We start from the raw sequence: 15,682 nt of genomic DNA, 5'->3' as shown, positions 1-15,682 counted from the left end.
CCTCCTGCATCCAGAGTAAATCACTGTTAGCAGTTTAAAGTAAACAACTAAAATATTCAGGGATAACGTCTTCAACAACTAAAATAATTTTATGCAGCATCTCCCTGATAACCTGATAGAAAGAGAAAGCACAGAAGCTGTATTTCAAGAAGCAAGTCTGTAGCACTTTTTGATTAATTTAATTCTTTTTCTTCTTTTTTCTTCAGGAATAGCATTTTTTAAAGGGTACGTAAACAAAGCTAAACTACATGTGTGGCCATATTATAAACAGGCTGTGAAGACATTTGCTGGCAAGAAAACACTTCTAACTCAGAGACACAAGTTGTGCTGGCAAGGTTGAGTAGAAGTCACTGTGGCAGGAATACAGCTGTTCTACTCATTACGGAATTGAGTGGTACTACAGGTTTGAGAAATTGAATCCCCCTCTGTTTTATGCTGCTTTAAAACACATTTTCGCGGCTGCCAATGCTGACAAATTGCTGCCTCATTTTGTATTTCATTTTGTCTTTTCTTCATGTTCAAACCAACATATTAGTATGAGGGCATGAAGAACTTCACATGATTGCTGCAAATTTAAGTGACACATCACACAGCATTAGGAGAAGAGCTGTTAAACATACCAGCTTAAAAGACAAAGACTAAGACCACTACAGAGTGACAATATACCTGTAGTACTTGAAAGAACAAGTGCACTGGTGTCATAATCAATTATTGTGGATATTTTTCTAGATATTAAACTATGGTAGAAAACCCTGCTTGCAAATCACATACTGTAATTCATCAATAGATTCATTATTCCCTTGTTTATTTTGCCAATCAATCATTTATAATCTGTTAGGAACATAATCCAAGTGCATCATTGTTTTTTTTTTTAATTAAGAAATCAGTGCACGCACCTGACAAGCAAGGTAAAATGAAGAAAGAAACATATTTCAAAGAGCTAGGGCCAACATCAGTATATCTTTTGTGAAAATATCATAGACTTATTGTAGCTTAAAGCAGTCTGTAAATTGCTGTTTCACCCCAACTCTAAAGTCGTATTTTCTTTAATGGAAAGCATTTCTGATTCCTTGTATGCGTGTGACCACAGAATGCCTTTAATGAAGAATATCAGCTTTCTTTTCCAAGCATTCCACCGTGATTTTGTAAACACAAGGAGGGTGAGCAAGCAGTAGCTGCAGCCAGTGTAGAGCATGAAAGCAAGGCAAGGAAATGTCCATTTGTAAAATGTTTATTTTTTTAGGGTTGTACTAGCTCTTTGATGGTAGTATGGTTTCCTGTGTTTAAAAGCAGCTCAGGAGCTACATTTTAAAAACAGTAGTGGCAGAAAGGCAAGGTACAAGGTCAGTAAAGGTGTCAATTGAAATATGAACTAGCAGGTGCAACCTTCTAAATAATTTAAGTAGAAGTATAATTTTGGTAGCTTGTGTGCAAATTTGTGAGACAAAAATTAGTAAATGGAGCTGCATGCTAAGCTCTTATATTCAGAAAACAGAACTACTAGTAATCTACGAAGGAAAACTATGTCTAGCTACAGGTATTGACTAATGTTAATACACATGCATCGGTTTCCTAAAAGCTATAACAAACTTTGCTTTTTGGGAGAAAGGGAGAGAGTATCTGCAGTTAGTCAATCTTACTGCAGAGCCAAACCTACCTGGAATGAAATACTGTTCTTTAGCTAAATAAAGAGAAAAAAATAGAAGATGCACCTGAATGTCAGCAAGCAAAGAATGAGTCTTATTAGATTAAGTATGGACTACAGTTAACTACAGATAATTAAGTGAAAAAATGTGTATTCACAACGAGAGCTGATAAACAACAAAGTGTGAATAGTCATAAATGTATCCGGAACATGGATAACAAACAGTTCTCATCTGGTATTTGCACTTGAGACTGAATAAATTGTAGAATGTGAAATGCACCTGGAACAGCTGGATACCATATGACAAAAGTTAGGATTTAGAGAAATGTAAGTAGGAAATGGAATAAGATTAGAAAAAGAAAACAGTAAATTCCAGTATGAGGTAAGCTCCCTGTGTAAAATGAATATGTCGTGTTTCCATATTTAGCTAGAAATTTTTAGATCTTTCACATACTCCAGAGCCTTGTGGAAATTTTACAAAATGATTTATGTTGGTGATGCTTGTAGTGAATAACTTTAGCATTTCATTCTGAAGTATTATAAATTGCATTTCTTTTGTTAGATTTAATGCTACTCAGAAATAGTGCCAAATGTGTTAACTATAGTAATGTTCTGTGATCCAATAGTCTATGACTTCCATGATTTTCCCCCCTTCAGTCAAAGAACTAAAAAAGATTCTGCAATGTTTAATAATTCTGTAGAGAGCCAGCTGCCTTCATTAGAACTTCTATAACCACTGTTTTTGCCAATAAAAGAAAAATAGCAGCTGAACTAAGAAAATTACCTGAGCAGCGGAATTTCTTGCTTTTGATCTGGCCGATCCTTTTGTTTGCCAGACGGCGGGGGCTGGTGCAACGGGCACCACTGGTCTCAATGGGGTTTGTATGAAGATAATCCGCCAGCCACTTCAGATGGCAGTCACAGATAAATGGGTTCTGAGCCAAATGCCTTTCATGAAGAAAAAAAATGATAATTTCACACATTATTTCCCTTTGGTCTTGGCAGTTCCTGATATTTTTAGTGCACTGTAGAATATGAAGTCATACTAAAGACAACCATAAACAAGAGCATACATACAAGGTCTGAATTGCACGTAGGGGTGAGAAGGTGCCTTTTGCAATGGTCTGAAGCTTGTTGTCATACAAAGAAAGAAGATTCAAGTTGTGCAGATCTTGAAAAGCATCAACTCGCAGGCAATTGATCTTGTTGGCATTCAATAATCTGTTTAATGGAACACAATTATAAAATTGAAAGAATTCGCTCAGTATCACTGCAGCTTCAGCATTTATCACAGATAATCCTTCGTGCGCATTTGTAACCAGAACAAGAGATGTAGTAACAAATATTAATTGACAGCAACATAAGGCATTTCAGTGAATTGAAATATCTTATTTACGTGATCTGAAATTATTCCTAAATATTTGCACCTTGGAGTTGAAATGTGTGGGTTTATTCAGCTAAAATCACATTTCTTGTATGTGCTGGTAGAATGTGTGTGTGTGGTATTTGTTGGTGCAAAGAAACAAGCTTAAAAAATCAAGTATCTGCAAGGAAAACTAGTTCCTTTTGCCAAATAAATAAACAAACAAAAAAGGAACTGAACACTGTGTTCATTAGCTGGAAGAGATGTGCAGTGGCACTTGTAATTATATGTTACTAATCAGCATGCTGCCGCATTAACAGAGTTGTAGTAAAAACCGGTGGCATGGAATATATCCAAATCTGTCTTGGATCCTTTTTCCTCTCCATCTTCAAAGGGAACTTTTTCTTCCCTGTACCTCCCAGACTTCTAAAGTTAAAACAAACAAGCCAATCTAAACCAACTCCTACATGCTTTTGAAGAGAAAAAAAAAAAAAATGTCATTCAACTAGATGCATTTTTATAACCAAATATTTTTGATTTTTTCCCATTTCCAGACAGAAAAGGAATGGAATGGTGGATTTGAAAACCAATGCTCTGGTAAAAAGTTTCACTGCACAAGTAGAAATTTACTTAGACTGAAATGCATTGTCTAAGCAAAGTATAACAACCTATAGACATTTTTTTAATACAGAATAAACAGAAGTTCAAAGATGTCTCTTCTTTTTTTTTTTTTTTTTTTTTTTTTTTACAAAATCTGAAATATGTTTTTAGAACTAAAATCTCTTTAAAGGAAAACAGGAATGCATACCCCTCCACTACTATACTAGTTTGTGACTAAAATAAATCAAATTGTAAACCTCTAGGTGGTGCTAGAACTTGCATTTTCTTTGTATTTACTTACTGTTTTGCCATCTTCAATGAGTTGTTAATAACAGACATTTTGCCAATCACTACACTATGAAGTCTGGACATTAAATACTTCTAATCAAGTGGGAAGAAGTTTTAAATTCTTTAAGAAGAAGCTTTAAATCAACAAGTCTGTTATTCTGGGACAATTTCTTCCAACACCACCACCATTGTTTTATGGCCTATTTCACAAATTTCTTTTACACAGTACAACTAGTGCACAGCCTCTTCTAAATATTGACAATATTTGATAAACATATCACCACGACATTCTTCTTTATTCTCAGTATTAAATCTAAATAGAAACGGTTTATAAGATTACACATGGAAATTTCTGAAGTGTTACATGAAATAGCAGCTGGAGTTCAGACAGTCATAGAATTGTACAGAGAAGAGTGTCAGAAAACATTAAAAGTCATCAATGAAACCGTACTGCAACTCTGTTCTTCCATGGGTACAACTACATATACAATTACATAGCATTTCCACTACATATCTTCTCTGTATAAAACATACAACTATTCCTTCTATGGTTCCCACACAACTTTATACATGCTATTTGCTGTTTACAGGGCAAGACAGTATCATATCTTATGTGTTTTATCCTTATAAATTCCACACAAGAGAATAGTTTCATTTTAATCACTTTAGGCTGAGACATTAACTGAGATATGATCAAATTTGTGGATGAATGGCAAGCTGGCCTACAACAGTCTTGACTCCTTTGGCTTTAACATAATTTGTTTTTATTATACTCTGATCTTACATATGGGATTTCCAGCCAGTTCTTCACCAGGCATAAATCTCTCATCATGTTTACTCTTCTGAGTTATCCCAAAATAGAATAAATATTAAAAAAATACTCACAGCAATTGCAGAGAAAAGAGTCCTTCAAATAGGCCCTTTGGAAGTTCTGTAATTTTATTGCCATAGAGGACACTGTACCAGGAAATAATAAAGCAAACAAAGCCGCCATTACAAAAGGCATATACTATGTGATTTTGACTTTAAAAATAAAGAAATTTCCATTTTCCTGAAGGGAATTTAAGAGCAACTACTTGGTACTTGCAAGATCCTTGTGGTCCTATGAGGTAGCAGGATCACACATTTTCCCAAAAGGTGTGTTGCCCAAAGAGCTCTCAGCAGAATCAGCACCTCACTGTTTACAGCCTTACCACGGGACTTTGGTAAGTGGATTTGCTGTTTGTAAGAACAACTAACTGGGGAATAAAAGAAATGTTTGATTTTGTTCAACTCTTTGCCATGAACGTATTTATAAAAAACCCATATATTTTTAGTGTCCAGATGAGATACAATATTCAACGATCCCTCTAACATTCTGAAATTATTTTTACAGCTTTCAGAATTGCTCAAATTTATATGAAAACTCTACAGAGAGCCAAAAATCCAGAAGAATTTCACTATAAGAATATGAGAAATTTGCTTTTGTTTTTACATGTCAAACAGATACCTACAGTGAATTGAGTGAACGTAAGCCCTGGAAAGCATCCGGAGCTGCTTCAGAGATCTGGTTATTGCTCAGGTCACTGAAATAAATGAAATTTGATTCAATTAATTCAAGCTATTTTAAAAATAGCAAATGTTAAAATAAAATGTAATTAGCATTAGGCAAGGAAGGGAGAGAGAAATGAAAATATTTATTTGAGACACTGCCAAAGAATTTTAATATAAAAGCACTAAAATTGCGAGTACACTGAAACAAAATGCATGATTAAAATTAGACCTTTCAAATGCTTGGAAAAAATGACAAAAAGATTTACTTTTCCTAATAGCTTAAGTACATCTTATAAAGAATTCTCTGTTTGCTATGGCCACAGGACTATACAGCCTCAAAGGTATTCTGAAATAACAGTGGCTTATCCCCATTAATTTATTTTTTTTATAGAATGTTCACTACAGTAACATATTGCTTCTCTGCAGAACCATATTAAATAATTTCAATACTTCGTAAAAAACAATTATTATTAATGTGACAAAGATGCTATATGGTCTTAATAATCAGGCTGCCATATCAGTTAATCTTCCACCAGTCAAACTTTCTTAAATGCTCACACATTGACTGCAGTTCCTTTATATGACCTTGACTTGTTTTTTATTTTTTTTATATATAAGTGTGTGTATGTGTGTGTGTGTGCGCGCGCACATATATATGAAAATAAAAAATTAAATTATTGGGTACGTACATTCTTCGAAGCTTTTTGTATGGTGAGAAAGCTCCAGGAGGTATGACCTTTATTGAATTTTGTTCTAACCGTCTGCAAAAGAATAGAAACAACATAAAAATACAAAACACAAGCCAAACAGCAATCTAAAGCCATAACAAACTTGAAGGGATAGACTTTAACAAAGAAGGCTGCTTTTGCTTTCTTTTTCAGAATAATTTTTATCTTGACAAACAAACAAACAAGGTCATTTTATTTCAGTTTTCATTACAAAAAAACCAGATTTTGTCTGTAAAATCAAACCTTGTAACCTATAGGGTGTAATGTTGTAAATTAAAACCCAATCTTGATTTTGTATCTAAAGAAAACTTATTTTCAGAGCACACAAGATTTTTGTAAAATTTAAGCTAGAATTGTCATTAAAAAATTCAAATTTGAGTTAGTGTTAATTGACTCCCAATGTATTATTCACATACAGCAATTTTCATAGTAAGTTTTATTTAGAAATGTCTAAAGACTTCTGTGAGTTAATCATTCAAATATGCAAACCATAAGAAAGGGGAGAGGAACGTTCCTATAGAACAAATAACATATGTTGCTACCTGCAGTAAGGCAAATGCCATATTTTTAAATATGCACACATGATTTCTTTAGATACAGTACGTAACACATTTTCTTTAAGATATAATACTAGGATTGCACAGCCACACTTCTAACTTCTTTATACAAGTATTTTTATCTAAAATTGTAGTTTATGTTACTGGCCACGATTGCTTTGTATGTATAGTGACTGTGACTGAAACTTGCCATACTGCAAAGTGTGAATTTGCTGATGGAAACAGTTTTCCAAGAATTTTTTGAACTTCCAGAGCTTTGCATATGGGAAATCTATGCTGATACAGACCTGTGGCCCACTTGCCAACAAGTCAAAACAGATTCAGCAATAAGCACATTTAAAATAGAAACTACTTCTTCACACACCACAGTATTTCATGGTTGCAGCAGTGCAAAAATTTCTATTATATAGACATAAGGAATGAAACTATTTATACTAAAAAGTACAACAGGAAAAGGGAGTCTTATTCAAACTACATACCATGCTTATCTAACAAGCTTTCTATTTCCCTCTTTCATGCACAGGTATCAACTTTTACTATGATCTACATACATAAAGACAAGCCAAAAATCTATTTCATATAAGGAATCCAAATTCTGTAGAAAATACTGCACTATTTTAAATTACTCAAACACTGACTCAGAATCTAAGGTCAAAAAGCCTTTTTAAATCTAAATGCAGGAATATAAGCCTATTTTTTTCCTTTTACCCTTGTCCTATTAACTCTCTTCTGTTTCACTTTTGCTCTGATAAAAGACATTTGAGTCTCTGTGTGTGCAGTGTAACTAATAAGCTCATATATTCACTTTGAATAAGGCTTTCCAAGAAACTATTCTTACAACAATTGTTTCTTTTTGTAAAGTTTCTCCAGAGATCACAGTATAGCTGAACTGAGGAAAGATTTTTTGCTGCCTTCGTGAAGTTTTGTTCAGATAGATATTTATACATTTAATATTCAAAATCTCGTAAGTCTGACCATGCTTTACCTTAGCAGAATTTGTTCTTGAATGGCTTATAAAGAAGCCAAGGAAAAAAAAACACCTCAAAAAAATCTTCCTGACACACAGAAAATCTCACTTCATCAAAGCTGTTTTAGACAGGGTTCATGTTTTTAAAAAGTCCCTAACTAGGAAAACGTTGCCACCTTGCTACAGTGTTCAGGTATATTTTAAACACTGCAGGGAATCCCATGGCACAAGACTGTTAACTTTTTCCATAAACACGATATTCTTTCATATGCTTTCTTCACCTTGGCTGAGCCTTTCAGACCCATGAAACACATTTTGCATCAGACCAGGAGTACTGACTAGGGAGTAAAGGAACAAGGTCACTCTTCTCCAGTACACTTGAGTAGGTGCAGAAGGCAACCATCTGAATAAGTAAAAACTTGCTTAAGTTCAAGGTCAACACCAAGTTAGACCAAGCCCAAGTATTTTCTGGTCTTACACTCCATTTTTAGCCTAGTTTCCCCAGAAAATAAAAATCATGCATGCTTATCATCTAGAGTTTTCTACTCAGCTGGATAGGTCAAAGAAAGGTAAAACCTTCAGATAATAAATTTCTAAAAATTTCCTTATTTTAGCAATGGGAAGGAGTTGAGAAATGAAATTAACCCAGCCATGAAGGGAATGGCAGCCATCCATCCATTCCTGTTACACACTCTATTTGGCAGCAACCAACTGCCTAATCACCAGGGACAGCCTGACCAGACATTTATCAGATGTGTAGCTTTGAAAACCAGCCAGAGAATATCTTGCACAGGGAAACATGTAGGGCATACCCAGAGGACTGGAAAGGAGAGGAGGAGTAAAAAGGACAGGGAAGGATTAGGCCATATTACAGAGAAGGACTTGAATTGCTGGAGAGAGAGACACTGGGGAAAAATGCCTCTGTGTATATGGGAAAGACAGATATTGCAGTGGCAATGCTCCCACATGAGGCTGTCACAAGCCTCATTTATAAATGCTTCTTATTAGCCCATGATGTAGAGATTTGTAATCTAGTGCTGGAGGGACTCCAGTCTATGTTCACCTATTTTTAAACTTATAATGCTCTTAAGTAGACACGATGTGGCATGTAACTCGAGAAAGACAAGGTCTCATGTTAAATTAGGACACAAAGTACTTTCCAGTTTACTCTTTTAATTTAAAAATATGTTAGTTCTATAAACTGAAGTACCTTACAGGACACATGTATGCCATTTTTTATGAGAAGATGGAATAGCAGATTTAATTTGCTGCTGTCCAATTTGTCTACAAATTATATGGATCCAAAACCTGAAGAAGTCCTACGACAGTATATTTCTGAAAGCTAATTTTCTAGCAGTTCTAACAGAGCAAACTACCAATTCACTGGTGGATACGTAAAATGAACTCCACGTCAACTTTACCTAACATTTCCTTTTAGTGAGAAATTTATAGTCTAATAGACAGACGGTGCAGTGCTGGGATAAATTTACAGCCTCTTCTGGATAAAGGATTTGTTATAGTAGGATCATCTAAGTATGTCTTTTCTTAACTCACACCAAAGTGTACGCGCTAAAACACATCACATTTTAGAAAATGAGATTAGTATAAGAAAGGAAAAATAAGATTATATAAATACAGAACAAAAATCTTTTATACCCCACTTTGTCTGTAAAGAAAGTAAATCAAATTCACATTTTCAAGCTCTGTTATCCTCTAATCTTCTTCTTTATCTTCCTAGAATCAGCTGAATTTCACAGACTGCAAATTTGCATTCACTATTCCAGAGAAAATCTAATTAGATATATTCCAGGGTCACAAAGCACAGATAGACTAATATCTAAAGGAAATTTGCATTCTACTGATAAAACCCATAGTAATTAAAAACTCTTTTATATTAATTTCTCATATTAAATGAAACATTCTTAATTCTGGAATAGGATGGGTTGTAGTTATCTATTACTGAAAAAATCAGCTATTAAGTGCTCACAAATGACATGGCCAGAAGTACCATTATATTACAGACGAACAAAAAGCTAATATCCGTATTTTTCCATGGAACTTGCATTAAATTTTGTGCACAACATCTCCTTTCAAAGTCATCCCAGAAGTCATTCTTTTTTATAAATTATCATCTATGTATCATCAACAGTGCCTTGGTGGTTTCTTTTTCAAAAGCCACAGTCAATTTTAGTAGCATATTTAATAAGATAAGATAATGGAGGAAGACAGTTAAGTACATGCTTCATCAAAGCTTGCACTGTCTCATGTATAAGAAGTACTCTGCCCATCACCACACAAATGCTAATTAATGCTCTTAGTATTAAGTCTCCTGCTCCTTTTAGTGTTTCACTTCAAAGAAGTCCTGCATCAATACGTAAGTGTTTTACTGTCTTTTAACACTGCCAAACTGGTTGAAACCTTTTTTGAAGACTATTCCCTAATCTCTCCTATCTGGGAAATGTACTGTGAACATTTATTTTCCTAAATCTTTCCCCACTGCTTATCACTGCAGACACTGTAATGTACAACCACCTACTATTCTAAGAAACAAGGGTGCTTCTGCAGTTGTGACTTCCAACCTAATCAAATCAAATCAAAGTAGGTCCCCAGCCAGCAGACGGATTCTTCCCACTGGGTCCCCAGAGAGCCCTGTGACATGTAAATCACTTGACACTTTCCAGGAGGATGCTGTTCTCTACTCTAAGCCTGCAGCACACCATTACTGATTACTACTTCCGCACTTACAGAGACAGACAACATGCTTATTTATACTGACACTTTTAAACTAGCTTATTTTCCCACTATAAAAAGTCATTTCTAGGAAAGACTTCTGCACCAAGAAAGAGGGCAGACTGGGAATGAAGAACACCCTGTTCTCTACAGAATCATTTTTATTTTAAATCATGCAGATGGGGCACAATATACTAAGCCTGCTCAGTAGAGAAAGGTAAAAAATACTGCACAGAGATGTGCTGCACCTAAATGCACGTTAAGGGGTCAGAGATATATCTAAAAAAAGGTATTTCGTAACAATAAAATAAAATGAAACCTCTTCCTTAAGAAAACACGAATTTGAATGTGGAACAGCACATTAGCCATATATTTTATAATTAAACAATCAGAACATAACATCTCTATTAAGTAAATTTGGTCAATACAACAGTGGCTTTAGCAGTTAATTAATCTATACTTTTAATTCCAGCATCTATTCATTTACAAAAAGTCTGCAAGAAGCTTGTCAAGAAATCCCAAAAGAATTTTTACTACAGAGAAGAAAGTGTAAGCTGTGCAATGAGTCTGATGTATTGCACAGATGCTGATTATACATGGTAATAAAATTGACAGCTCTTCTTTGCATTTTCCCCATCTGCTTTTAAAGTAAATGGCAAAAACAGCTGTCAGAAAACAGAAAATAGATTTCAGTGATGGGATTCAGTGCAGCTCCTGAATCTGAAGAACTGCAATACACAGCCAACACATCTCTCATCACATGCAACATCTGCCAGGTTTTGGGGTTTTTTTTGTTTGTTTTTAAAATAAGGAAACAGTAATGATCTCCCTTTGCTACAGGAATCCTTGAGGCTATTAAACAAAGTACCTTTTTTTTCTTTCTCAACAACTGTACCTCCAGAGTGCTTATATCCACTAAATGTCATTTCTAACTTTAGCAGCAAAAGAATTCTGTTGAAATCTGTGATATCATCCATGTCTAACAAAACAAAAGATGTATTTTGAACGACTATATTACTTGCACTTTAGAATTTCAGTCTCTAATTCTGTGTATTAATAAATCTGGTTGACAGTTTCCTAAATATTTGCATATAAAGAATCACTGTCAATATTGCCCTAAAGCTTGCCAAACTGTTAACATCCCGTCTAATTGTTCTATCAAATATTTCCTCAGGGGATTGATTGTAAATGACAGACTCCTTAGTCTGCATTACATCAAAGAAGTAACAAGAATTGTCATTCTAAAGCTATTAAACAATTCATCGCATTTACTCAAAAGCAAGTCCCAAACCTGCATTTGTTCAATTTTTCATCACAGAAAGAGCCATCTCATACTTTGAACCCTACAGCACCATTAATGATGATAGCCTTTACATTCCTTAATTGTTACGGATTCAGGTTGTAGGCAAAATGCACGACTTCTTAAAAGAATTATTTGCTCAGTACTTTGGCATCTGTCAGAGTGTGGCTCCAGTGCAATTAGCCTGAGTCACCCAGAGTCAAGTTAAAGCCTCTCTAATTAGCCAATTTTTATGAGACTTGTTATACTGCAAAAACTACTTGATCTGTTCAGAGTAACCATATTAAGTTCACAAAAAATAGATGTAATCCTGCTATACTCTTGGCTCATCATAAGCCGTGACTTGTCAACCTGTTCTCAATTGAGCAGAAACACCACTAGCTTAAGAATCTCATCGTCGTACGGATTGACAGTGTGGCAGGAGTCCTTACTACCTGTTAAACAATACATGGACTTACACTGTAAACTTGCCACAAAAATCCTAATGAAGTTTTTTAACTGAGAATACTTTTCACACGTGTCTGCTGCTTACTGGACCATGTATTTAACAACATGTAAATAACGAAGAAAGCATTTCATTGATGATGAAACAAAAAATAGTGAAAAGTCAGTATCCATAGTTTCTTTTAGAGTAACTTCACTCACATTATTGCTGAGGAAAAGTTATCAGTAGTGAAGAGCCATATGTGAAAATAAAATCTAAGAGTAACAACACCTTTGGAGTGTGGCACAGCTGTCAAGAGATCTATGAGGGTTTTTCTGGAAGAGCTAGATGGGCCTTCTCCAGCTTCCCTTCATGCTGTATAAAATATTCATTTATTCCATGCTTGAGTTATTTTCTTTCCCTTGGCAGAGTACAGAGAGGTCCCTCAAGGTGCCTCTTCTACTTCAATAGCCACCAGAAACTTGCACAAACCCCCCAGAGGTGGAACAGTGTTCCTTCTGGCGACTACCTACTTCCACTGTCTCTGGAAACCAGCACTGGTTTCACATGTTTCTTGTCCAGTTGTTGTGTTCTGTGTCTCTGTGTCCTCTTGACTGTTGAAATTATCCTCTGTCCTCTGAATTTAAGTCGTTTTTAAGATAGGACACAAGGGTATGAAGAAAGCCAAAGATGTGAACAATGGCAGCATCGAATACATTTTAATGAAGAACAGATTAAATATTCTACCTACAAAAATGTCTGACAACTAAAATAAGAAAGTTAAAAAAAAAAAGGCATAAAGCCACATGACTTACCAGTAATTTTCAGATTAGGAAGATATTTGAGTAAGAGCATGACAAATCATTTCTCTTGTGTGTTAAGCAGACAGGATTAGCTATCAAATTAAGAAAATAACCTATTTTTGAGGCAGTCAAATGGAATATATTTTAAGTTTTGCCTGAGAAATATTAAGGTAGGAATCCCAAAGAGAAGTTAAATGTAATTCAGTGAAATCTGTATTGGCAAATTAAATACATTAAGGTAAAGAAGTTAATACCTCAATAGATTCCTTCATCCAATTTTCATTTGTTTCACATGTATTCAATACATTGCCTCATGGATAATGCATTTTTTGTTACCCACATATAATTATTGTGTGTTTATATGCATATATTATATGAAAGACTTTAAGATTTTAGCAAATTTCTGCATTTTTGAGAAAGCAAACAAACTATTTTGTTTTATATTGCAATGGGCATAAATACTGGTTTTGCTAAGAAATAATAACCTTCCCATGATCAAAGAAAAGTATACAGAGAGAACTGTATTCACGTCATTGATGCCAAAGATGAACAGTCTAAACAGAGTGTCACTTATGACACGGAGTGGCAAGTCATAAAAACTTTCTCGTAAAATTATGAAGTAGATTTACGTTTATTTTCATGCAAAGATTTTCAAAGTTAATGGCTGTATTTGCATTAACAGACTAAAGAAGGCCAGCGATAGCCTTTAAAATTAGGTGCTGCAGAATGTGGAAAAGTTCCGTTACAGTGTATATTGATACTAAAATTTTAGTTTCATGTCAGCTATTTTGCACCAGATATTTTCATTTCACTGGGATCCTTTTTTGGTCCTCCTCCATATGTAAAGCCATACTCCTGTGAATTCTTTTAAATCAACTTCTAGGGAAAAGATAAGCGTATAACTAATAAATTCTAACTAATAATAATGCATCTAAAAATCATGTACCCTTATTTGACATAAGCTTCTGGACATAAAAATGCAGTAACTTTTAAGCAAAACAGAAGCAAAAGCTCTATATTTCACTGAAAAATCAGAATGCCTCCCCAGTCCACTGGTAAAAAATTTGAATATCAAATCCAATGCATTAAGTCAGGATTGGTCTTAAAAACATTGATTTTAAAAACCTTTGGGAAGGGAAGAAGATAACAGAAGATTTGAAGAAAAGTACACATGAAGTACAGTTGAAGAGAAGCATATATGAGAAAAGTTAATTTTAAAAACATGGCAGCGATATGAAGTTGCTCAAAAGTTTGGAGTATTAGATTAAGAGCTGAGAAAATATTAGTTAGATCACGTGAATTTTTTAAAGGGGCATTTAGTAACATCTCCACAAGGTATTTAGTTATGCATCTTTTAATGCACTTTATTTCAATCCAGCAATGTCTGAAAATTCAAAAACCATCACATTTTTCTGGCTTCCTACTGACCAAAGTATATATCAGTATTCATAAGCAACTGAATACTATAATAATTATTTTAATTTTTTTATCCATAAGTAGACATCATCTTTTCACGTGAGATCTGCATACACTGGCAGTATTGTATGCATTTGTTATGTCAGGAATTAAGAAAAGATTTTGATAAATCAGAAAAGTTTCAAAAAGAGCCATAAGAATAATGAAATGGCTGTGAAATATTTTACAGTGAGACCGAAGATCTATCTATTTAGGCTAGCATTGGAAGGTTAACACATATTTTCTGGAAAAAGATAGATATGGTTATAGAGGATTCTTGCAACCAACTAAAAAGCTTAACAATACACAGTGACTAACAAGCCCAATGACTATATATACATATGTATACATAGAAACCAACTTGGGAAAACCTTTCCAGAACTTCACTGGATGTGCAAGACTTCTGGCTGACAGCTTACCTGTTTAAGAGGTAAATGATATTTATGAGCTAACATTCTGTATAAGTCCTAAAAAGACCATTTTTTTTTATTTAAACTGGAAAGCAGAAACAAATGCAGACACTGGAAAACAATCATCAGTTTAATGTCTTGTAACTTATTGCATCCTCCCCTCAGTGTTCGGACCCATTCGTTTCAAGCTGCAAAGATGCAGGGTTTGCTCTCATTTCTGTCAGGCTACTGTAGACAGCCGAATCACACTTTGAGCTGCTAAAATAGAGAAAGCTGCCTTATCTCTGACGTTTCAGAGTTTTCCTGCTATGTGAGTCTTTGAACTGTCTTCAATAAATGTGCCTAAACCCTTGCCAAGACACTTTTCTCTGTAAAAGGTCATCCTTAGAAGCATTTTCGCATCTCATTATAAAAGTCTCTGTTTAATAGCTATTTATTTAAGGCTGTACTTTGGACTTTTAGCTAAGGATGAATTTTAAAAGACAACAGAGATGGTGAAACTGTACACATGCCAAGCTTAGCTTGTAAAAGATACATACATAGAGCTCCCAGTTCTCACATAAAATTCCGCATTTACGCAAAGCACTTCCCCAGTGTCTGCAGTGTGATCGGGTCACTTGTCACTCTTATCTTGGTTAGACTCTATCATCTGTCAAGTTCCATTCTGTCAGATCTCATTTCCTTTCCCTTCTTTTCCTTCTTCTTTTTCCCCTTTCTCTCCTTTTCTTTTCTTTTTTCCCCTTCTCCTTTAATATAATTTAAGTGGTACTGTGAGAACCAATCTCAGGAGCTTTTAATCCTGCTTAATATCACATGGCTCACAAAGATGTAGTTGAGTGCTTGGCATAATACACAACCATTAATCAACAGACTTATGAA

The 15,682-nt window shown here is 34.7% G+C and overlaps 1 protein-coding gene across 3 annotated transcripts in view; it reads right to left on the bottom strand.

Annotated features, from left to right (window-relative positions):
- The window catches only part of SLIT2 (slit guidance ligand 2), a 273,898-nt gene that overhangs the window by 69,064 nt on the left and 189,152 nt on the right, over positions 1-15,682 (bottom strand). For all 3 annotated transcript variants that reach the window (XM_087736513.1, XM_087736514.1, XM_087736515.1), the window contains exons 10-14: positions 6,119-6,190; positions 5,390-5,461; positions 4,782-4,853; positions 2,723-2,866; positions 2,430-2,593 (exon numbers count right to left, since the gene is read on the bottom strand). In XM_087736513.1, coding sequence (XP_087592639.1) covers positions 2,430-2,593; positions 2,723-2,866; positions 4,782-4,853; positions 5,390-5,461; positions 6,119-6,190 — 524 coding nt within the window. The remainder of the gene's footprint in view (positions 1-2,429; positions 2,594-2,722; positions 2,867-4,781; positions 4,854-5,389; positions 5,462-6,118; positions 6,191-15,682) is intronic.

This window comes from Nipponia nippon, unplaced genomic scaffold (assembly GCF_047370975.1).
Source record: "Nipponia nippon isolate SJK-2023a ecotype South Korea unplaced genomic scaffold, ASM4737097v1 scaffold_6, whole genome shotgun sequence".
NCBI lineage: Eukaryota > Metazoa > Chordata > Aves > Pelecaniformes > Threskiornithidae > Nipponia > Nipponia nippon.
This window is presented reverse-complemented; position numbering and strand designations above follow the sequence as displayed.